This window comes from Lissotriton vulgaris, chromosome 3_1 (genome assembly GCF_964263255.1).
Source record: "Lissotriton vulgaris chromosome 3_1, aLisVul1.2, whole genome shotgun sequence".
Taxonomy (NCBI): domain Eukaryota; kingdom Metazoa; phylum Chordata; class Amphibia; order Caudata; family Salamandridae; genus Lissotriton; species Lissotriton vulgaris.
This window is the reverse complement of record NC_141689.1, coordinates 795666231-795691587: the sequence shown is the minus strand read 5'-3', so window position 1 is coordinate 795691587 and position 25357 is coordinate 795666231. Positions and strand designations below refer to the sequence as shown.

General features: G+C 46.2%; 1 protein-coding gene across 2 annotated transcripts in view; it reads right to left on the bottom strand.

Annotated features, from left to right (window-relative positions):
- The window catches only part of PRRC1 (proline rich coiled-coil 1), a 194243-nt gene that overhangs the window by 52224 nt on the left and 116662 nt on the right, over window positions 1-25357 (bottom strand). For both annotated transcript variants that reach the window (XM_086961114.1, XM_086961115.1), the window contains exon 6: window positions 17241-17404. In XM_086961114.1, the coding sequence (XP_086817240.1) occupies window positions 17241-17404 (164 nt within the window). The remainder of the gene's footprint in view (window positions 1-17240; window positions 17405-25357) is intronic.

Here is a 25357-nt window from a genome sequence, read left to right as displayed (position 1 = left end):
CGAGATTGTCTATTCCCACTCTTTGGAGTGGGTTCCTGGGGAGAAGGTGGCTGCCTACATGGCAGAACACATTCGCCGTCCCTTGGAGAAGGAGGCCAGGAATTGCTTGCGAGCCGAGTGCCCTCGTCCCTCATGGAGGCCCTTACCCTGGAAATTAATCCCAGGATGCATACCTTCTTGCAGAAGTTTATTCGTGACCCGAAGAAGGGGATAGATAGGTCCTGGCGGGCTTGCCAGGACAAGCTTTTGGAAGCCCTCGGGCCAGCTACCACAATCTTGGACATGGCCGAGGAGGCCAAGGAGTCCGGCTCCACGATTTCCCCTAAGATTCTCTCCAACTGGGCGCAACGCGTTGTCGTCTTCCTGGGCAATGCCAATTGTGCTCTCTCAACAGAGCGTCGCCAGTCCCTTCTCATAAAGATAGACCCTAAACTTGGGGATCTGGCGCATTTTGAGGAGGGAGCAGTGGCTCACGGGTGACTGTTTTGCGAGTCCTTCGTTAAGGAGCTCGGCAAGTTTGTCCACACCTTTACCTCACTGGATAGGGCACAGTCAACGATCCGCAAAGTGTTTCCCCATGTTTTTCGTGGGGCCGGCCGAGGCAGGGGTCGCTCCGATCACCAGCAGGGTAATCAAAAAGGCTCCGGACAACAACAGGACCAGTCCCGCTTTGGGTCCTTCTACCCTACGAGTGGACGCAGAGGAAAAGGAAGAGGATTTTGCGACGGCGCCTCCAACACTAATGGCGGTGAGTGTTCACCTTTCTTCCCCATCAGAGATAGGGGGGCGGTTGGCAAACTGTTACCAGGCTTGGTTGTCCCTCACACGCGATGCGTGGGTTCTCAAGACAGTCCGAGGGTTCCAAATAAAGTTCATAGGGTCTCCGGTTCATCCCTCCCCTCCCCATTCATTTTTCAGCGCCGGATTCCGCCTTGGTGGACGCAGAGGTGTCCGCGCTTCTACGCAAGGGCGCCATCTCCCCCTCGGTCCTCCACCCAGAGGGGTTTTTAAGCACTATTTTCTTGGTGGACAAGAATGATGGCGGCAAGAGACCCGTCATTAACTTAAGCGAATTCAACGAGTGGCTGGTTTACCACCACTTCAAAATGGAGGGTATTCACCTCCTTCGAGATGTGTTGCGCCCCTGCGACTGGATGGTCCGTTTGAATCTCAAAGACACGTATTTGGTGGTCCCGATTTTTCCCGCACACAGGCAGTTCCTGCAGTTATGTGGGGAGGCGTCTGACGGAGGGAGACCTGGCGTTCGGTCTCTCATCGGCACCTTGGTGATTCACAAAGGTCCTCAAGCCTATGGTGGAAGTTTCTGAGGGCCAGAGGGGTCAGAATGATCGTGTATCTCGACGACCTCCTCTTGATAGCTTTGTATCCTAGTCGGCTGGAAGCTCAGTTTCACATTGCAGTGGACCTCTTACAGAACCTTGGTTTTGTGATCAACAGAGAAAAGTCCCTGTTCCAACCGACTCAGTTGCTTACCTTCTAGGGGTTCGTCGTCGACTCGACGTCCTCTACGCTCAGACTCCCCGCGCGAAAGATTTCCAAAGATCCGGCACAAGCGGCAACAGGTTCTAGCCACCCGCCAGGTCTCCCTCCGTCAGGTTGCGAGAGCGGAGGGTCTCTTGTCGGCCTCTATTCAGGCCATATTTCCGGGTCCCCTGCACTACAGGGCTTTGCAGCACCTCAAGGCGTACTTCCCCCGAAAGGGGTATCCTTATTCCCACAAGGTGGCCCTGACGCCAGAAATGAGAGCCGAGATCCTTTGGTGGTTAGACCACATGGAAGGCTGGAATAGGCGAGCGATCTTTGGTTCGGCCCCAGATCTGTTAATAGAGTCCGATGCCAGCAGGCTCGGCTGGGGGCGCGCTGCGGGCATATGTCCACAGGAGGTTTGTGGTCTCCAGACAAGCAGAAATTACACTAACTGTCAGGAGCTTATGGCAGGTTTGTTTGCCGTACGGTGCTGGACAAGAGATTTAGTACAGTCCTGCGTCCTCCTGAAGATGGACAACGTGTCGGCGGTCCGGTATGTGAACCAATTGGGGGGCACCAAATCGAAAGCTCTATCGGACCTAGCGGCGAGCTTTTGGCAGTACTGCCTGGACAGTCGGATCTCGGTCACGGCGGAGTATCTCCCGGGTCAGGACAATTCTGAGGCAGACTACCAGTCACGCCACTTCCGGGATTCCGATTCAGAAAAGAGGGTGGCGATGGACAGAGTATCTGAATTAAACAGAACACTCATACCCAGTCAATAGATCAGGGCTTGATCCATCACCGTTTTTTAGCTCACTGCACCATCCCAGCTCAGAACCTGGCTACATGCAAATTAGTCTGTCCCTGGCCCAGTGCATCATGGGAACAGGGCAGACCAAACTTCCAAGCCAATTCTTTAACTGGGAAGGAAACAAGCTTCCGGGGACCGGTTTCTGGCATTACAGCCGTCTTCGGCCCGGCTTGCTTTAATCCTGATGGTGCAATGAGCAAGGGACTCACATCTGAGTATACCCTTCCACACTTATGTTGGACAAAACGATTCAGAAAAGGGGGTGGCGATGGACAGAGTATCTGAATTAAACAGAACACTCATACCCAGTCAATAGATCAGGGCTTGATCCATCACCGTTTTTTAGCTCACTGCACCATCCCAGCTCAGAACCTGGCTACATGCAAATTAGTCTGTCCCTGGCCCAGTGCATCATGGGAACAGGGCAGACCAAACTACCAAGCCAATTCTTTAACTGGGAAGGAAACAAGCTTCCGGGGACCGGTTTCTGGCATTACAGCCGTCTTCGGCCCGGCTTGCTTGAATCCTGATGGTGCAATGAGCAAGGGACTCACATCTGAGTATACCCTTCCACACTTATGGTGGACAAAACGATTCAGAAAAGGGGGTGGCGATGGACAGAGTATCTGAATTAAACAGAACACTCATACCCAGTCAATAGATCAGGGCTTGATCCATCACCGTTTTTTAGCTCACTGCACCATCCCAGCTCAGAACCTGGCTACATGCAAATTAGTCTGTCCCTGGCCCAGTGCATCATGGGAACAGGGCAGACCAAACTACCAAGCCAATTCTTTAACTGGGAAGGAAACAAGCTTCCGGGGACCGGTTTCTGGCATTACAGCCGTCTTCGGCCCGGCTTGCTTGAATCCTGATGGTGCAATGAGCAAGGGACTCACATCTGAGTATACCCTTCCACACTTATGGTGGACAAAACGATTCAGAAAAGGGGGTGGCGATGGACAGAGTATCTGAATTAAACAGAACACTCATACCCAGTCAATAGATCAGGGCTTGATCCATCACCGTTTTTTAGCTCACTGCACCATCCCAGCTCAGAACCTGGCTACATGCAAATTAGTCTGTCCCTGGTCCAGTGCATCATGGGAACAGGGCAGACCAAACTACCAAGCCAATTCTTTAACTGGGAAGGAAACAAGCTTCCGGGGACCGGTTTCTGGCATTACAGCCGTCTTCGACCCGGCTTGCTTGAATCCTGATGGTGCAATGAGCAAGGGACTCACATCTGAGTATACCCTTCCACACTTATGGTGGACAAAACGATTCAGAAAAGGGGGTGGCGATGGACAGAGTATCTGAATTAAACAGAACACTCATACCCAGTCAATAGATCAGGGCTTGATCCATCATCCGGGATTCCAGCATGTGGATGTTGGATCGCACCATCTTTGTTGCCTTGAAAGCTCATTGGGTTCCGTTTACGGCGGATTTGTATGCGTCCCGCCTGGACCACCAGATTCCTAGATTCTTCAGCTGGCGGCCGGATCCCGCAGCGGAAGCCACGAATGCCTTTTTCCAGGATTGGAGTCTGGAGCGGGGGTACGTGTTCCCTCCTTTTGCAAAGATCACTCGCTGCTCTGCTCAGGTTCGCAGACAAAGGGCGGACCTGGGATGATTTCTCCCCTGTGGAGGTCGCAAGAGTGGTTTCCAGTTCTTCTGGAACTTTCTTGGGATTTTCCAATCCTACTCCCCCAGTTTCCAGCCCTTCTCACGGATCCGGACGGGAATCATCATCCGCTTGTGTTAGCGGGCTCCCTGTTTCTCATGGCATGGCGGATTTCTGGGGTAGATGGGAACCCTCAGGCCTTTCGAGAGAGGCTGAAGACCTCATTTCCAAAGCCTGGGCGGACAGCACTGTCAAGCGATACAGGTCCGCATGGGTCAGACGGTCCCGTTGGTGTCTGCGACGGAGTTTCGACCCCTTGGTCGCCGACGTTGTTGCCGTGGTGAATTTCTTGGCGGAACTGGCTTCTGATGGCCTCACGTATCGCTCTATAAATACATTCAGGTCAGCGATTTCCTTGTGTCATGTTCCAATCAATGGGGCTCCATTTAGGGAACACCCCCTGGTTTGCAAACTCCTTCGGGGTGTGTGTCTCTCTTTGAACCTGAACCCATTTATTCCTCCTTCTGGGGTATCAACCAGGTGCTGAACCTTTTTCTGTCATGGCAACCTAACCGGTTCCTGTCTCGCAAGGAGCTTTCAACAAAATTGGCTATGCTCCTCTGCTTGATTTCGTGCCGCCCGGTCTCGGATGTGCGGGCCCTAGACATCACGGGTAGGATTTTTTCTCGGAGGGTGTAACCTTTACTCTCCTACGACGCACTAAGTGTCATACCAGGGTTATTTCGTACCCAGCGTTTCCGGACTCGCCTAAGCTGTGCGTGGTTCAGTGCCTCAAGGCATACGAGGAAATGACGGAAGAGTTCCGTCCGCCGGGAGAGCGACAGTTGCTTATTTCTCTCCGGAAGCCTTTTAAGGCAGTGTCTTCACCCACGATCGCTAGATGGGTTAGGTGGGTTATGCAGGAGGCCGGCATTAGTTTGCGGCATTTTGGTGCACACTGCGCTCGTGGTTTGATGGCCTCGACAGCTTTTGGCTTAGGTGCACGGCTGGAAGACATCCTTAATGCGGCAGATTGGTCATCGGACTCTACCTTTAAGAGGTTTTACTTCAAACCAGTGCTGAATATGGTGCAATTGTTTGTGGGCAAGCTTTGAACAAGCATAATCCTCGCCTCCAGTCCTGACATAGAATGAAAAATTTCCTAGCTAACATAACGGAAAGTTTCAATTCTATTAAGGACTCGGAGGCGAGGATTATCCCGCCCATTGGCTCTGTGGGGAGACCCCTTCCCGTACAACAGTAAGCAGCTGTTTTTCGATTAAATGTGTTTTACCTTGTTGTTGGATGTTGCTTTAACTGATGTGTCATGGAGTTGGTGTCCAATGGGTAACATGTCCCTGTTCTCTACAGGACGGACGCTCACAAGCAAGATGTCTGAAGAGTGCGGATCAGCTATCGTTGCGCTCAGAAAGAGGAAGACTGGACCATAGAGAAGGACTATATTGAGCTGGCAGCCACTGATTGGACTTGGTCTTGGCTCATGATTGGTTGTTACCATGATTGTTTCCGTTTCTACATTTTCTCTGTGGTTCATGGGAAAAGTAGTTTTTGTTGTTACCTTCTTGCTGCTGTGGAATAAAATGAAGAAAGAAGGCATAATCCCCGCCTCCGAGTCCTTAATAGAATTGAAACTTTCCGTTACGTTAGCTAGGAAATTTTTCATTCCTTACCTCAGAACAGATACCCAAGTAATACTCACAGGAGGTGGGTCTGCTAAACTAGTTCACACTCAAAATTCCTGCAGGATCTAACAAGCAAAGTGTCCATCCTGACGGACCCGACTGTCCAGATAGTAATGCTTTGTGAATGTGTATAGAGAAGCCCATGTTGCTGCCTGGCAGATGTCCAGGACCAGAACTCGTAACCTTGGCTCTGGTGGAATATGTATGCAAACCCTCAGGGGGTTGGTTCTTGGCCAAAGCATAGCAGATCTTAATCTAGAGCACTATCCATCAGGAGATGGTCCACTTCTACACGGTTTTTACCTTCATCACTCCAACATACCCCACTAAGAGTTGGTGTCCACCCGAAACTCTTGTGCTATCAAAGTAGAATGACAATGCTCTTTTTGGGTCTAGTCAGTGAAGTTGCTACTCCTCTTGCGATGGATGTGATGGAGCGTAAAAGGCAGGCAGAATGATGGACTGGCCTGCATGAAAGGAATGACAACTTTCGGCAGAAAGGAAACTAGTGCGAAGAATCAGCTTGTCTGGTAGATGTTCAAATATGGAGGATTGGATGATTTTGAAGCTCACTGACCTTCTGGGCAAAAGTAATTGCCACCAGGAAGGTGTACAATGGCTCAAGTGAGCACACGTCAGAAACGTTAGGACTAGATTGAGGTGTTACTGAGGCATGATGAAGGGTGAAGAAGGAAATGTGCTGCAAACCTTTCAGGAACCTATGTAAAACAGGGGATTTGAAGCAAGAGAGCTGATCAAGCAACCGCAGGAAGGCTGAGATTGCAGGAAAAGAGCCCTTTAAGGTGCACGGAGTATAGCTCTGCTGAGCAAGGGAAAGGATGAAGAAAATTACCTGAGAAATGGGAGCAGAAATAGGGTCAGCCGGTTTCCCAGCACACCATACTACAAACTTGCCCCAAAGGTAGGCGTATACCGCCTTGGTGAAGGACGCCTTGCTGCCAAGATAACATTGCAGACTTTGGGCGGAAGGTAGAAAGCTATCATCTGTCACCGCTCACTCTCCACGTATGAAGGCGGAGAGTTGATGGATTCCATTTTAAACCCTCCTCTGCGGTGCGAAAGAAGATCCTCCCAAAGGGGCAGCCTAATCAGAGGACCGATGGCAGTGCTTAACAGCTCGGGATACCAGACTCTCTGTGCCTAATACAGAGCCACAAGGATGACTTGGACCCGGTTGTTCCTGATCTTCTAGAGAACTCTGAGTAGGAGTGGTATGGGCGGAAAGGTTGGAGCTCCACTTGAGATGAAAAGCATCTCCAAGCGAGAGCTGCCATGGAAACTCCAGCGTGCAAAACTGCTAACATTGCATGTTCTTTGTAGTTGCAAACAGATTTAACCAAGGCTTTCCCCACTGCTCAAAGAGACCTTGCACAAACTCAGGATGGAGACGTCATTTGTGATCTGAGTTTGTCGACCCTCACGTTCAGAGAGCCCAGCAGGCAGTGAACAACCAGCAATAGGCCCTGAAGTTCCAGCAATGGCTAGAGACGCAGGGCCTCGACCCCACCTCACCCGGTTTGTTGCAGTACCACATGGTGGTGGTGTTTGTGAACACCTGCACTAGCCTTCCCCTTGATTGAGGGTAGAAAGGCTTTTAATGCCAGTCAGATCGCCCAGAGCTCCAAAAGATTGATGTGGTGTACAAATTCCGCCAGAGGCGTCTGATCCCCACATCTCACAGATGGTTGCCCCATCTCAGGAGTAACACATCTGTCACCACTGTGAGATCTGGTTGGGGAAGAGAAAGGTCTGCCGCTTACCCAACTCCAGTTCGTTAACCATTGCTGCAGATCTTTTACAGTTACCTCCAAGATCTGGATAATGTCGGAGAGATCCCTGATGCTGCGTCCACTGGAACTTCAGGTCTCATTGCAGAGCCCGCATATGTCAGTTGCCATGTGTCACACGCAGGAGGCAAGAGGCCATAAATTACAACAGCCTCAGAGTTAGTCTCAATGAAATCTAGTGCAAAAGAAACAATTGAAACCGGTCCCAGGATGCTTGTTTCCGGTCCAGGGAGGACCTGGCCTGGCATTCGGTCTGGACTGTTCCCATGGTGCACAGGGGAAAGACTGATTTGCATATGGGTGGGTCCAAACTAGGGTGGCGTAGTGGGCAAAAGAACGATGGATTTAACCCAGATCTTTTGACTGGGGGAGAATGTTTGCATTGGCAGTATTCCGTCCATGATTTGTTTGCTGTAACACTCAATGAAATCTAGGACAGAGGCTGGAACATCAGTATCATAGCATGAATATCTACGGTCGGAAGGATAGGCCCAACACTGCACCAAGTCCAGAACAGCTCAGATGAAAGGGAGCGTGTGAGTGGGCGTTAGGTGTGATTTCGGCACATTGATAGTGAACTTCAGCGAATGCAGGAGGTCCGCCGTAGTCTGGAGGTGGGAGATGACAGCCTGGGGCAAGCCTTCAACAGTCAGTCGTCAAGATAGGGGAAGATTGACACCCCTTGTCTCCGCAGTTGAGCTGCAACCACTGCCATCCTTGGTGAACACCCGAGTGAGGCTGGTAAGGCGAAAAGGAAAATGGTAGACTGAAAGTACTCATGGCCTACTGTAAACCGCAGGCAACGCCTGTGGGCAGTCAGGACAGGAATATGTAAGTATGCGACCAGAAAGTCCAACGTTACCATCCGGTCTCGTGGGCGGACACAACTTGAATGAGCGTGGGCATTTTAACTTTTCCTTCTTGAGGAAGAAATTGAAAGGGCGCAGGTCTAGGATAGGACAAAGGTCTCCATGCTTCTTGGGCACCAGATAGTAGTAGGAATAATCACCACAATCTACTTTCGGCGTCAGCACCCTCTCTATGGCTTCCTTGGCTAAAAGAGCTGTCACTTCCTGGCGAAGCAAGCAGAGTTAGTCCTCCGTCAAGTTGACACAAGTGTATGGCATGGGTAGAGGGAGGGTGTGTGTGTGTGGGGAGTGGGGGGGGGGGGGTCAAGAAGAGATGAGTAGCCCCTTCAGACAATTAAAAGGACCCCACGGTCTGATGTTATTGACCTCCAGTGGGATAGGTGATACTGTATCTTGCCTCCAACTCTGTGCCCATGATGGTGAGAGGGCAAACTAAGGGCTGCTACTGCCGGTGAGTTGCGGACTCGCCTGACCTCTGCCTGCCCGTCCCACAGGGGCTTGTAGGTACAGCATCCTCTGCCATGTTGAAGCTGGGAAGCTTGTGCACCATTGTGGCTGGGAATGTAGACGTAGTTGGTAGTCCCCTCTGTGGCCACAAATGGAGCCCTTCTGTACTTAAAGTGCTCCAGCACAGAGTCTGCCTTGTCCTGAAAGAGACAGGAGCCATCAAAGAACATGTCCATAAGTGATGCTTGAACATCCTCAGAAAAGACAGTTGAAATGGCGCTGCAAGGCAACCGACGAAAAAACCGATCTTCTCAGCGAGTCAGTCGTATCCAGCCCACATCGGATTGTGAACCTGGCTGCATCTCTCCTGGCAACGATAGCTTGGGCCTCCTACATGACCATCGGTTGTACCTGCGCCACAGAGCCCCTGTGCAGGGTTTGGACTAAGTCCCAAGCAGGATGTCAGTGAGGGCTTCATGAAATGGAAGGGGATCGGAGGGGGTTATTCCCGGGTGAAGCAACCAGGAAGTCATTAGTCATGACTGCCACTGAGGGTAGGCTAAGGTCCATGACCTCATCCGCCCTTTTCACTACCATAGTAAACGAGGCTCCCTCCTACATAGCCACAGTACGAGGAGAGACCATGCCAGTATCTGGAGAGGTGTCCAGTTCGCTGGCATCCACCAAATCCTCACCCCAGTTCATGTTACTGTCTAGGGGCTGATATTCTTTAGGGTCCTCCATGAGTCCCATAGGAATAGGGCTTGGGCTCTGGCCTGGAAAGCATGGCTCCCATCTGGCTTCAAATCGGAGTCAGGGATGAGAATGGGGGAGCATTGGGATCGGTAAAGGTTGAGGTAGTACAGCCGGCACAGATCAGAGCCCACCCGAGGATCAAATGGGCTTGACTGGAGCCAGGGACAAAACTGACGTAGAAGAACCAGTGGGGGCTCCTCCTGAACATCCAGGGTTAGCAGGGGCACTAGCAGGAACAGGCCACCCTAATATGAGGTGCATGGCCTCATAGAACTCACTGAGTTGGCCGGGGGTCGCTCCGGCTCCCAGAAACTCGGGGAATCGTGATAGAGCCCAAGGCAGACCCACGAAGCAAGGCCTCGAATGACTACGCTCCCTAGTTGGATGACTACGACTGACAGGGTAAAGTCGAAGACCTCTTTGACTTCTTACTCTTCTTCTTAGTGTGGGGCTTAACCAAAGACAATTTAGAGTGCAAAGATGATCTTGGGTTCTCTGACCAATCCTGGGACATTTCTCTTAAGCGGGATTGAGACTGCCATGGAGTCGCAGGTTGAGCAGAAAGGAGCTTGAGGGAGCACACCCTGAAGGCCTTGGGGTGCATGGCCCGGCAGTCGATGCGGGTCTTCGCATCATGGTCATGCTCTAAGCACCAGAGGCAAACAAGATTGTGGCTGGTCACAGACATCTGTTTATGACAGGCGCAGCAGGGCTTTAAGCTGGCTTTCCTAGCTGACATACCTGCTACACCAGGAGAACATCTCAAAAATGACGAAGAAAAAGTAAAAAAATGCAGTAAACAAATAACAATGAGAAGCGCACTCTCCGGGTCTGCGCTGACTGGCACCAAAAGAAAAGAACAGACGTCTGCACGCTGGGTTGGAGCCTTCATAGGGACTGTGTACGCCACTTCCAGCAAGGACGATGCCATGCGGAGCAGCACTATGCCACCTTCCGACGTCTAAGGATACTGCTCAAGAAACAATTTCTAGATCCAGTAGGATGCCTGCAGATAATTCTAAAGTAAGAAATCTGTGCTAGAAGTCTCTATCAGTAAATATTTTTGGGAAGATTCAAGCAGGACCAGCACCTTAAACAACCTGGAGAAACTTCAGGAGTGTGGGAGCTGCAGAGAATAGATACTCCAGTCCAGAAAGAGAGAAAACTGCATTCCAGCAGCCGCTTGGTATTTCTGTCATAGAATCATAGCCAACTTGGAAAAAAAAGACTATGTGTGGACATTGTTGGTTTTTCTGGCCTCCAACAACTATCAGATTATAAAGCTCATTGCAATCTTGGGGCTTCACTAAAATACAGTATTCCGCTCCCCCCTCAAATTCAATGGGAGCATTGGACAATTTGCTTCCTACGTATCTTCAGTCCAAGTTGGGAGAGAATCTTTTGCTTGTCTTTGTTTTCACATCCTCATTATTTCACTTTGAAGCAGAACAGGTAAGATCCTGCCCCCTCAAACACGTCTAGGTAACAATGAGCTATGCAGAGTTCAATTATAACAAAGGATTTTACCAAAAAGGGTGAAATTACATCATCACACCTCCCTCATCTCGACAGCTTGTTATGTCCTGGCCTGAATTTCCCTAAGTTTCGAAGTATGAAATCTGGCATTTTAGTATTGTATTCTCTCTTAGGTAGTAGAATTCGTGCATTGAAGTCATCAAATAAAATGCAAAATTACTTAATGTCTAAAAATAATGTCAAATAAAAGATACAGGGCCAAACGTATGAAAGTAGGATTTTGCGATTACTAAATAGTGCTTTTCACCAAATCGCTATTTGTTAATCGCAGAATGCAATGTATTAAGAAATCTGTGAAGGTTTTGAGATACCCTAATATTACCTAATAGTGATTCGCTAACTAGTGATCGCTATTAGGTAATATTACTCCATTCGTTCCTATGGGCCGAAAACCTCATGGGTGCCAATGGTTTTACATTAGCTAATTTGCGATAACCTAATTGGTAATTGCAAATTAGCGAATGAAGAGCCAAGGGTCCCTGAGGGCCTAAGGCCCTCCTGGCGCACCCCCAAAATTTAAATTGAGCACATGTAAAGTGCAAATATGCCCTAGGGGCATATGTGCGCAACATGTCACTCAGAAAAAAGCATTTTTGTCCATTTTCAAAATTCAGTTCGCATTTAGGAAAGGCTTCTTACATGTAAATTAGGGAATGGCAAATTGTGATTCCCTATGTGCATTCGCAATCTAGGTAATCGCTATTAATTGAGATGACCTAAATTGTGAATCCTGAAGCCTTTTAATACACGAGGAAAGGCCATTTTGCATCCGCAAACAGCCGAATTTTGTGACTTGCGAAAACAAACTTCTTTCATATATTTGGGTCACAGATTCTGTTTCAGATAGGGAGCGTGAAACAATATATACATTTGAAATATGTTTGGAACACCTGCCACTTTCTAGCGGATACCAAATATTTGTAACATCAAGCCAAATGCTGACTAGTCCAGCACAGAGAACAAGCAAGGATTGAGAAAAATGTTAAACATTTTCATTAACACCTACACTTGATAAGCTTTCGCCCCAATTTATCATTAACACTGCTTACCTCACTCAGACGTCTCCCAGCTGCTCTGAAGACAGCCCATATCGTCCCAATTTTTAAGGACTTGGCACTAGATCTGGATGACCTTTCAAACAATTGGTCGATCATACCCTACATCAAAGACACTGAAAAAAGCAGTCTATGCACAGCTATGAGATCAAATGAACACCAACATGAATTCTGGCCTACCTATCCACCTTCAGACCACGCTACAGCATAAAGTCTGCTACATTACAAATCATAAATGATGCCCTTCTAACCATGGAAAAAGTTTAACCTTGCCTCCTGATGTTGCTGGACCTCTCAGATGCTTCCAACTCAGTTGATCTTCCTACTATCCAACCCTCACTCACACCCTGAAGTTTTGAATGGGTCACCCCCATCAAACTAGCCAAGACCTGCAGATCCACCAAAAAAGCCAGCTGGTACACACCAGAACTCAGGAAAGTAAAACACAAGTGCAAGCGGCTAGAAAGAAGATGGTACAGAGTCCACAGACCAAGTCGCCTTCAAGTCAGCCCTCAACAAATTCTACCAATGCCTTAGAGACACGAAATGAGGTGCCCTGGTAGACATCATCGAAGCAAGCTCCAACCACAGCAAGAAACTCTTCAGCATAGTCAGAGTTCTGCTGCTCATCACCCCCACAATCATGAACTCCATTACTCCGGAGCACCCACGGACCCATGCCCACTGCTTCTTCAACCTCGGGAGTAGGACAATTAGCTGCAAACTCACCTTCATTCTCAACGCGTCCATAACCATGGCTGCCTTACCCAACCGATGGAAACACGCAGAGGTCGGAACCCACTGCAAGAAGCTCTGTGCTGACCCAAGCAATCTCCAGAACTACCGCCTTATCTCGCTGCACCCCTTCCACACCAAAATCCTCAAGAAGGCCATCAACCACCAGTTCACCAAACACTTGAAGAGAAACAACCTGCTGAATGACTCTCAATCCAGGTTCCGTGCCAACCACAGTGCCAAGACCGCCCTGATCGCTGCCAACGACTTCAGAACCCTTCCTGACCAGGGTGAAACCGCTGCCCAGACCCTCCTCGACATATCAGCAGCATTCAACACTATATCCCACCACACACTCGAGAGACTCCACCACATCGGGATCCAGGGAGATGCCCTCAAATGGAGCATATTCTTCCTCACAGGATGAACCCAGAGAATCTGCCTACCACCATTCACCTCGGAACCAAAGAGACCACCTGCGACGTCCCTCAAGGTTCATCCCTCAGCCACACCCTGTTCAACACATACATGATGCCCTTGGCCAACATCATCAGAACCCATGGCCTCAACATCAATTCCAGCTCATCCTCTCACTCGCCGAAGAAACCTCCACCACCAGGAGCAACTTCTACAACTGCATGACTTGTGTGACCCAATAGATGAAGACCAACTACCTGAAGCTCAAAACTGACAAGATGGAAGTGTTGAATTTTGGGAACAACACCTGGTGGCACTTCTAACGAAGACCCACACCAACAGACCACACCCGCAACCTTAGGAATCATTCTGGACAGCAAGCTCGCCATTAAACGCTGGAACAACGCAGTCTCTGCCGCCTGCTTCCACACTCTCCGCATCCTTTGAAATATCTTCAAATGGATCCCCGTGAACACCAGGAAAACCGCCAATCAATCCCTAGTCACCGCTGGCTGGACTACAGCAACGCACTCTACACGTGAATCACCACCCAACTCCTGAAGAGACTCCAGACGATACAGAAATCATCTGCTAGACTCATCTTCGAACTTCCCAAATGGACCCACACCGCCGAACCTCCACTGGCTCCCCATCCAGAAAAGATGCCAATTTAAGAGGCTGGTGGGTGCCTCCAAGGCCCTCCATGACGAAGGACCAGCATACATCAACTGAACTTCCACTAACCCTCTAGAGATCTGCACTGCTCCTCCCTCACTTCCCCATCCGCAGAAACTATAGTGAATTCAGAAAGGTACTCAAGACCTGGCTCTTTGACTGATCCCAACAGGAACCTAGGGCCTGGGATACCCTTGCGGGTGATTAGCCATGCTCTACAAAACCAGGTTGATTGATTGATGGTTCAACGGCAATGCCCTTCACTGGATACCCTCCCACCTATCCAACTAACACCAAGTCAGGCCCTAGAAGATTTTATCACTTGCAAAGTCCCCCAGGGTTCCATTTTGCCTATTCTCATATTCAATCTCTCCACAGAGCCCCCTGTGGACTCTAAACACACATAACAGCATTCGAAAGTCACCAAAACATTGACTATGCACAAACCTACTTGAAAGTCTCCTCCGCTGCAGACATCTGTACCTCAAACAGTGTCTACACCTACTCCAGAGCCTACCTCAACTGCACCAATGAAGAATTGCTACTATTCGCCAGAACAATATAAACTAGTCTTAGCCTGGCTCAATGGTACGAACCTGGACAGATTTGATTTCCATCTTTTATCCAATAGAAAATCACACAAATTCACCCTGTACATTGCCCACACTCTAAAATAACCACTAATAAAACCAAGATGGCCTGGTACCAACCATCTACTAAAGAAAGTGAAACTATTGTTTTTTCTAAAATGTTACTCCAAAACTGCTGTTGAAACCAGCATACTATTTGGGTCTGGATGATGGCAACACCCTGTACTATGTCCTCCAAGGCTCCACACTGGCCTTCCTTAATTGACCCAAAAATGCAGCAGCAAGTGCCTAAAAATATGATCACATCACTCTCATTCTAATGGGAAGTCACTGCTTCTCTTGCCAGCCCACATCATCTGCAAAACCAATAGCATCATCTACGAAGACATCATAACCAACACCACTGCCCCTATCTGGCAACATTCCCCTCTTGGAAGGCTCTTGGCACGTCCACAGCAAGGAAACTATCGGGATGGAGACTGAGTGCAAAAAATAAAAAACAAGGCAATAGGCCTTCTTCCTTTACCTGAACATAGGATCGGGAATTAAAATTTAATTGGAAGCTAAGTTCCAATTCAGGAGTGAGCTGAGACACACCTCCTAAAAACACTACCTTATGAGGAGCAACAGTCCTACTCTCAGCACTCAGATGTGCCTTCAATCACTAACTGACTGCATCTTTGCCTTTAAGTTTTTGCAGTTCTCTACTGCCTTTTGGTTAGCTCTGAAGTATACAAATACCACATAAACACATGCAAGACCTTTTTAAAAAGGCACATATAAAACTCTGTACACATAATGTCAACTTACAATACACTGTCAAGGATAACTAAACCTCACAGCCATTGGCATAATGACTTGTAAAATGCCATGCTGCAATTATGTTAATAATGGGATGAGCAGATAGTCATTATACATTGTGCATATGGGAACAGAGGCAGAGTTAACATCCAAAAACCAGCATACATTGAGGTACAAAATGAGGGTGTCCACAGTTAGAATTTCTCCCAACTAACATTACCATTGATGAAGTGGTTGAAAAATACAAATAAAGTGCATTAATTTATTTTTTGCACAAACTACAGACCACAACTGTCAACTACCAACCCCAGCCAAAGTGTTCAACAGAGTCATTCTGAACAGAATGAAGGAATAAATTGACCCTCAGATGCGAGACCAGCTAGGAGCCTTCCGCATAGATAGATCCTGCACAGACCAGATTGCAACACTGTCCATCTTCATTGTGCAGTTGATGGAATGGAACTCTCCTCTCTATGATAGCTTTATAGACTATGAGAAGGCATTCAAAGGCATGGACAGAGAGACCCTTTGGAAACTCCTCCGCCACTAGCTGTGCCAGATAAACTCTAAAGAATCATCAGGAACTCTTACGAGGGAATGACCTGCAGGACAGTTCGTGAAGGACAACTCATGGTAAACCTTGCAAGTGAGGAACGGTGTCTGCCAGGGTTGTTTGCACTAGTCTTTTCTCTACATTCTGGTCATAGGCTGGATCATGAAGGCATTCAAGTGAAGGAGGAGAAATAGGATCCAGTGGATGCCTTGGATGTAGCTCTATGACCTGGACTGTGTAGATTACCTGGCCCTACTCTCCCATACAAATCTGCAGGTGCAAGAGAAGACAGGCAATGTGGAAACCACATCAGCACAACTTGCCCTCAACATCCACAGGGGAAAAATCAAGAAGGTGAATGCTAACACGGCCAGCACAACTGCAGTCACTCGTGCAGGAGAAGCTTGGAATGTGTTGAAGCCTTCACATACCTAGGCAGTGACTTAGACAAGCAGGGCAGCACAGACGCCAAGGTCAAGGCAAGATTTGGCAAAACAAGTGCTGCCTTCATTTGGCTAAAGAAGATATGGATCTCCAAGGATCTAACACTGCAAACCGAGAGCAGGCTTGTTAACATCAATATAAAATAGGTCCTTCTGTATAAAGTTTCTATTAAGACAATAGTGACCACCACCAACAAAGTCTAGACTTTAATCAACACCTGTCTGAGGAAATTCCTTCAAATCTGCATGCCAAACACCATAAGCAACACAGCCTATGGCAGCAGACTTTCAAACTCCCTGCTCATGAAGAAATCATGAATAGATGCTGGAGATGGATAGGTCACACCATCCGCAAGTCTGCATCAAACACCACCAGGCAAGCCCCCACCTGGAACCCTCAAGGCAAAAGGAAAAGAGGACAGCCAAGAAACATCTGGTGCCGAGGCCTCAAGGCTGACTCTGCAAGGTGAAGGGTTACACCTCGAATCAAACTGAAAAAGAGATGTCTAGAGATTCATGGTTGGTTGTCTACACCTCAGATGGGAAAGGAGGCATAAGTAAATAATTTATTTTGTCAAAATCATACTGCCATTCATTTAGTTTGGAATACAATTACAGAAACATCAGATACCGATTTAAAGCAAATGCAACCATACTGACACAGTCTAGTTACTTAAGAAAGATGAAAACAAAAGAGCAAACCTGAATGTGGACATCATATAACTCTTCAGTGGGAAATTACCTTATAGACCATACTAAACCACTAGCACATAAAATATCACTACATTCGGTTTCCTGTTAAATCGATTACCTTAGTCCACTCAATAAAATTTTAACTCACTTAACCCAAGTTCAGTTAAAATGATTATTACTGTTGTTGCATTAGCAACTGCTGTTAGGACAGCTGTATTGTACTGACTCACCTTTAGTCCAGCAGCATACCCCACAGGCTGAGGTGCAATGTTTGACTGTCCAGCTTCTCCCGTTACTACTGCCATACCAAAGACCTCCTGAAAAGCATCACGAATAGCAGCAACTTTCACTTCTTTGTTAGAGGTCACCACAATGTCCAGCTCACCACCTGACCCTAAAAAACAAAAACACAAACGTATTGATTTGATACTAAAGAGGAACATTAGAAGCAGCTATTAGCATGCTGAATAACGTCAACACAAGTTGTTCTACAGTGCCTCGATACCTCAAGTTGGGTGCAAGTGCTATATGGAAAAATAGTGTGATCCTTATGTAAACTGAGTTTTAGGTTACAAGAATATTATAATGTGGCAAAGGAAACAGAGGCGCAAAGGAGCCAAACTCCAACAATGCGTCTTCTACGAAAAGCAAAAAATAATGGAATCTGCAACTGCAGAGGAGAAAGGGACAGTAATTAACTTGACCAATCTCAACCTTTCTGATAAAGAAGAATTTTTTTTACAACTAGCTCTATCATATTGTCCACCAGCGGACTTTAATTATGTTGCAACGAGGGTAGATACTTTTAAATTTATAAGATCTCTCAAATTGAAGAAGTATTTTGCATCAAGTCATCCGAAAGGTCAAAAGGTCGGAGAGCAGATGAGTGCTGCTATGCAAACCAACCAGCTTTCAGTTGCTGATATGGATTTATTACTTGACTTGAAACCAATGGATGAGCAACTTGGAACCAGTTCTGAGACAGGTTTAGGAATGATGATTGAACATGATAAATCTAGACCATTGATCACCAGCCAGGTCTCTGAGGTAGCAGGAGAACATGAAGTGGAGATTGATATCAGTGTTCAATCAGGATTCCGACCAGTATCAAGATGTATTCCTATGAGCACCAAAGACGCGGTGGGCATCTTTAATGAACTAGTTATGAATGACCTTAAAAATCTTGAAAAATGCACCAGTGTAAAACATAAAAAACTCACCCAGCATGAAAAAGAGTATTCTGCGTTAATTACAAAATTGAAATCCAAGGGTAATTGTGTTGTGCGAGACGCAGATAAAGATGGGAATGTTGTCCTGTGGGATAAAGCAAAATACTTGGGTGAAGCCCATCAACAGCTCGGTAATAGCACTAACTATGCGAAAACAACTGAGGCGATAATGCAGAGCAGCCTTAGATCCTACAGTGGACAACTTGATGAATGGTATAATCAATGTTTCATCACTAGGGAAGAATGGCAATTTTTGAAGACTTCCAATCCTATAACACCTGTTTTTTACCTTATTCCCAAGGTCCCCGTGAATTTAAAAAAATCCGCCAGGGCGTCCAATTATATCAGCTATTGGTGGGGCGTTAGAAAATACCTCCAAATATGTTAACTCTTTCATTTGCCCTTTTGTCAAGTTATTGCCTTCCTACATTCAGGACTCCAGTGACTTTCTTAGAAAAATCTATGACCTCCCTTGGGAAGAGGATATGCTATTGGTTACTATTGATGTAACCACGCTATACACTAGCATTAGACATGATGATGGCTTACAAGCAGTGAAATATTTCCTGAGTCAACGCCCAATTGGCCTTTGGTCGCATACCCAAATGCTACTTACGATGGTATAGGTGTGTTTGAAGAATAACTGTTTCCTCTTTAATAATGACATGTATCATCAGCTTTGTGGAACCGCAATGGGTATTTGCTTCGCCCCTAGCTATGCTAATTTGCAAATGGGCTGCTGGGAGGAGCAGGTGGTCTGGGTCGAGTTCCACAAAGAATGGGAAGAAAATATTCTCCACTGGAGCAGTTTCATCGACGACCTGTTTGTTGTATGGAGAGGATCAGAGGATTCAGTGATGAGTGATGCCACTGACAATGTTGTGAGTGATGTAATATGTGACGTCATCAGCAGTGCATTGCGGCCTTGTGAGTTATAGTTAGCTGAACTAACTATAGCGGGGGAATTTCAATGGTTTTGTATGAGTGAAATGCCCAGCTAACTATAACAAGCGTGAAACCTATGTTTTTTTCAGTGAATTTTTAGGGTTTTTTATAAATACCAATTCCTAACAATAACGTGCCTGAAACCTATTGTTTTTTCAGTGAATTTTAAAGTTTTTTTAAATGCTAATTCCTAACTATAACGTGGCTGAAACCTATGGTTTTTTCAGTGAATTTGAAAGGTTTTGCAAATGATAATTTTTAAATGTATTGTTATTTTTTTTTATACTAATTTACTATATTGTTTTAAAGTATTTATTTTTAGATATTTTATTTATTAAATTACATTACATATTTTTAATATCAATTGAAAAAAAGTATTTAAAAATATTGAAATTGTAATATTTATTTTTTTATTTAATATTTTTTTTTTTATAAATATTTTATATAGCAGGCAATGATATCCTATGGAAGGAAATTCAAGTTACTGGTAAGTACAGTTAAATTTACTTTTCAGGAATAGTAGTAAGCTGAAAGATGCAGCACTGAGGTATCTCCTGATAACAGGTGAGTAAATCGGAATTCGTAGTTCGCCTGATTTTTGAAGAATTTTTTAAAGTTCAAAAACTCCACACTTAGAAAAACTTCCAAGTGAAACCAGTCAATGTTAGCCTATGGAAGGAAATTCAAGTTACTGCAAGTATGGTTAGAACTACTTTTCAGGATCAGTAGTGGGCTGAAAGATGCAGGACTTCGGTCTCTCCTGATAACAGGTGAGTAAATCCAAATTTGTAGTTCGGCTGATTTTTGAAGAATTTTTTAAGTTCCAAAACTCCACACTTAGAAAAATTTCCAAGTGAAACTAGTCAATGTTAGCCTAGAAAGGAAATTCAAGTTACTGTAACTACGATTAGAATTACTTTTCATGATCAGTAGTGGGCTCAAAGATGCAGCACTGAGGTCTCTCCTGATAACAGGTGAGTAAATCGGAATTCGTAGTTCCGCTGATTTTAGAGGAATATTTGTACGTTTCAAAAATAGACACAAACTTTTCTGGTGAAAACCACACAATAGATTCCTATGGAAGGAAATACAAGTTACTGATAAGTACGCTTAGATTTACTTTTCAGGGTCCGTACCGGGCTCAAAGATGCAGCACTGACGTCTCTTGTGATAACAGGTGAGTACATCAGAATTTGTAGTTCCGCTGATTTTAGAGGAATATTGTGCTCAATAGTGAAGGAAGGGGGTGGGGCCTGAGGTGACGTGTGCAAACACGCACTGTGGCGCGTTTTAGATTGGGGAATTAATTCCTCTTCAATCCTGAGGTCCCCTGTGAGCCAACTAGCCCACCAGGTACCTCCAGTATGCGTCACGGAGCTGTGTTGCAGAGAGGTGTTCAGAGGGCACGCCCCCTTTTTACAACACGCTGCAGCGCAGCTCCATGGCGCTTAATGGAGGTACCTGTTGGAATAGTTGGCCCCTAGGGAACCTCTGGATTGAAGAAGAATTATTTCCCCAACTTAAAACGCGCCACAGGACATGTTTGCACACATCACCTCAAGCCCCGCCCTCTACCTTCACCACTGTGCAAACACGGCCTGTAGCGCGTTCTAAGTTGGGGGATTAAGTCCCCTTGCATACTGGGGGTCACTGGAGGCCAACTAGCCCACCAGGAACTTCCAGTATGTGTCAGGGGGCTGCGTTGCAGAGAGGTGTAAAAAGGGGCGTGGCCTCATTACACCTCTCTGCAACGCAGCCCCCTGGCGCGTTTACAGAGGGGGAACTAATTCTCCTTGCATATTGGGGGTCCCTGGGGGCCAACTACCCACCAGGAACCTCCAGTATGCGCCAGGGTGCTGCGTTGCAGAGAGGTGTAAAAGGGGCGTGGCCTCTTTACACGTCTCTGCAAGGCAGCACCCTAGCGCATACAGGAGGTTCCTGGTGGGCTACTTGGCCCCCAGGGACTCTCACTATTCAAGTGGTATTATTTCCCCTTCTGCAAACGTGCGAGGGGCGCATTTGCAGAGTGGCGCCTTTATAGTTTTATTTGGGATCGGCAGGGTACACGTACCCTGCACGTATCCCGGGATTTTTTCTAAAACATTTGGCCTTGGGGGTCCTTGTGGGACCCCCTGAGCTGGCCTAGGGGGTCAGAAACCTCTAGTATGCGCCAGGGAGCTGCCTTGCAGAGAGGTGTAAAAAGGGGCGTGGCCTCTTTACACGTCTCTGCAAGGCAGCCCCCTGGCACGTTTGCAGAGGGGGGAACTAATTCCCTTGAATACTTGGGGTCCCTGGGGGCCAACTACCCCACCAGGAACCTCCAGTGTGCGCCAGGGGGCTGCGTTGCACAGAGGTGTAATGAGGCCACGCCCCTTTTTACACCTCTCTGCAACGCAGCCCCCTGGCACGTTCACAGAACGGGAACTAATTCCCCTTGCATATTGGGGGTCCCTGGGGGCCAACTAGCCCACCAGGAACCTCCAGTATGCGCCAGGGAGCTGCATTGCAGAGAAGTGTAATGAGGCCATGCCCCTTTTTACAACACTCTGCAAAGCAGCTCCTTGGCACTTACTGGAGGTACCTGGTGAGCTAGTTGGCCCCCAGGGACCCCCAGTATTCAAGGGAAATTACTTCCCCCTCTGCAAACACCCCAGGGGGCGCATTTGCAGGGTGATGCAGGGAGGGGGCAGGGCTTGAGGTGACGGATTGCACCACTCTGCAAACGCGCCCCCTGGCACGTTTGCAGAGGGAGAACTAATTCCCCTTGAATACTGGGGGTGCCTGGAGGCCAACTAGCCCACCAGGAACCTCCAGAATGCTCAGGGGGCTGCGTTGCAGAGAGGTATAAAAAGGGGCGTGGCCTTTTTACACGTCTCTGCAAGGTAGCCCCCTAGCAGATACTGGAGGTTCCTGGTGGGCTACTTGCCCCCCAGGAACCCCCAGTATTCAAGGGAAATGATTTCTCCCTCTGCATACGCGCCAGAGGGTGCGTTTGCAGAGAAGTGCCTTAATGGTTGTTTTTGGGGGATCAGCAGGGTACATGTACCCTGCATGTATCCCTAGGATTTTTTTCAAAACAAAAAAAAAATTGGGGGGCCTTGTGGGACCCGCTGAGCAGGCCTAGGGGGTCAGGAACTTCCAGTATGCGCCAGGGGGCTGCCTTGCAATGAGGTGTAAAAAGGGGCGTCTCCTCTTTACAGGTCTCCGCAAGGCAGCCACCTGGCGCGTTTACAGAGGGGGAACTAATTCCCATTGTATTTTGGGGGTCCCTGGGGGCCATCTAGCCCATCAGGTACCTCCAGTATGCGCCAGGGAGCTGCATTGCAGAGAGGTGTAATGAGGCCACAGCCCTTTTTACAACTCTCTGCAACGCAGCCCCCTGGCTCTGTTTCGCCCCCCGTTATGCCAATTGACATCTCGGCTGGTGGGAGGAACAGGTGCTCGGGTGGTCCCCTCGACCAGTGTACTGAACATGTTCTGTTGTGGGTTAGGTTTATCGATGATGTCTTCGTACTCTGGCAGGGTACGGAGACAGACATCAAACTGTTTATGGTGACCTTAATCAAAACTCTCTAAATCTAGAGTTTGTGGTTCATCACAGTACAACCACAATAGATTTTTTGGATATTCGAATCAGACCCCTTGATGGGAAACTGGAAACAACTGTCTTTCGCAAAGCTACTGCTGGAAATTCAGTTCTCCATGCGGAAAGTGCTCATCCAGCCGCATTGATAAGAAGTATTCCGTTTGGGGAGTACTATAGAGCTAGGAGAACCTGTAGCAGCGAGGAAGAGTTTGATAAAATTGAAAAAGAGATCACTCAAAGATTTACACAAAGGGGATATAAGTCCTATACATTGAAAGGGGCATTCACTAAAGTGAAAAATCTAGTACGGTAAAAGATACTGTTTGTACCTTCTGGAACTAAAAAAACAGCAGGATTTATAACTACTTTTAATATAAAACATAAGGAAGTTAAATCTATCCTGAGAAAACACTGGTATCTTGTAAGAAGTGATCCAGTGTTAGATCCTAGAGTAAAAAGAAATCCTGAGATTACTTATAGGAAATACAAATCGCTCAAAGATATGATTGTAAGAAGTGAATTTACTGAAAAAAGAAGGGTATCTCTAACAAGCTGAGAAAAAAAATCATGGTTTCAAAAATTGTTTGAAATGCAAGGTATGTCAACATGGCATGAATCGTACTGATTTTAGAACATTTTTTAATAAAACCGTAACCATGAGAAGTTTTATGAACTGTAAAAGTAATTTTGTCGTGTATCTGTTACAATGTTCTTGTCCTAAAATATATATAGGTAGTACTACTCTACCTGTTCATCAACGAATCCTACAACACAGGCGAGCGATTATCAATCAGGACAGAACGTATCACATTGCACAGCATTTTGAATTCCATCATCAAAGTAATCCTGTAAGTCTGCAATATACATGTATAGCAGAGGTCCCCAAGAAAAAGAGAGGGGGAGACAGGGAAAGAGAACTCCGCAAGTTAGAGACATACTTTATTTTAGAATTCAATTGCAAGGAACCGCATGGACTGAACGTAGATGAGGACCTCTATACATGCCTGTCCTGATTGTTATGATGAAGAGTGTTTAATATGTGAATCTGCACTTCGAACCATGAATTGTTTGAGTTTTTTTAAAGCAAAAAAAAAAACTCCTTTATTTTATTCTACAGTGATAGTATGTTCTGATATTCGTAATAAACGGAACGGTGTCATCAAGTGGGCAAAAATAGTACTTGCAATATAGGAATAATTATGCATTTGCACTTTTTGATATATTTGCACTGAAATGAAACGGATTTTAGGGAAAATGGTGTTTAGTTTACATATGCATTTGCACTTTCTTTTTGCAATTGAGTACTGTATTGAAATTGGTTTGCAGTGAAAAGTGTGAAATGTTTACATTGAGAGATTATCATTGTGTACATAAGTAGTGGTATTTAGATTACCCATGCACTTACACGTAATTCCTTAAATAGAGTACTGTGTTGAAAACGGGTTTGCATTGAAAAGAGTGTATTGTTTACATTAAGAAATTATTATTGTTTACATAAGCACTAGCACTTTTAAGGAGTCAAATTTAATCGGAGAAATATACACTGATCCTAGACACTTACTAACTTTCTTTGAATTGATATAAGTTCATGATCGATATCATAGGAAATTGTTTTGATTTATATTTACGTTTCTTCTGCAAGTTATCTTTTAGCTAATCAGGCATGCATAATATAGAATTGCATTGTTGCACTGGCACTTGGGAAATCAAAAGTACTGAGAACAAATGGAAATAGGCACTTGCCGCCGTATTTTTCAACTAACCGAAAATTGCCAATTTTAAATCGCACTTGCACTTTCTGAAAATTAAAAACATGTACAATCTTATTTTATAAACGTTTTAATCTAAGTTTATTTTAATTGTACAAAATTAAGGAAACAATATTCCGAATTTGTATATATTCGTTTCAAAAAAAGTTCCAATGGATTTTAACTAAGGATTAATGAAAGGATTGTTAATTGAGTTGGTTTGTGGTGAATATAGACATGTGAATGCTGGTATAAGTAACACATTTAAATATGGCCGTTGTTTTCCACAAAGCTGAGCCCCACACGAAACTATGTCCATCGTCGCTTCCTACTATCACTACACTGTGTATTTTAACTTGGAAAAAATGGTGGTAAAACATCGTGAACAAGGGAGCTTGACTCCTGAAACGCGTTGATGTGAAACTTGACCAAAAACATAGATATAAAACATTAAAAAGCAATATGCACTCTAATTAAAGTAAATCCTCATCTCTTGATTATCTAATTGGTACGTGGAGGGACAACACACAGGTCCTGAATTTGTTCTAAATTATTACAGTATTATACATTTCACCTCCCGATTACCTAATTGTCCATTTTATTAGTACAACCAATCCTATGCGCTTTATCTCAATTCCTAGGCACCAGACTATTTTGAAAGTTTTTAGGGGGGCTGTCTTCCAGGGACATTTACACTCCTTCGGTTGAATGTGGGAAGAGATGTGAGATGTTTATCTGACGGATGCAAGGGCAGTAGTAATTGTGCATAAAGATCTAGGGGAGTCTTAAAATAAAGTACAAACAAACTGTAATTTTATAAAACTGGCTTGTATCTGCTT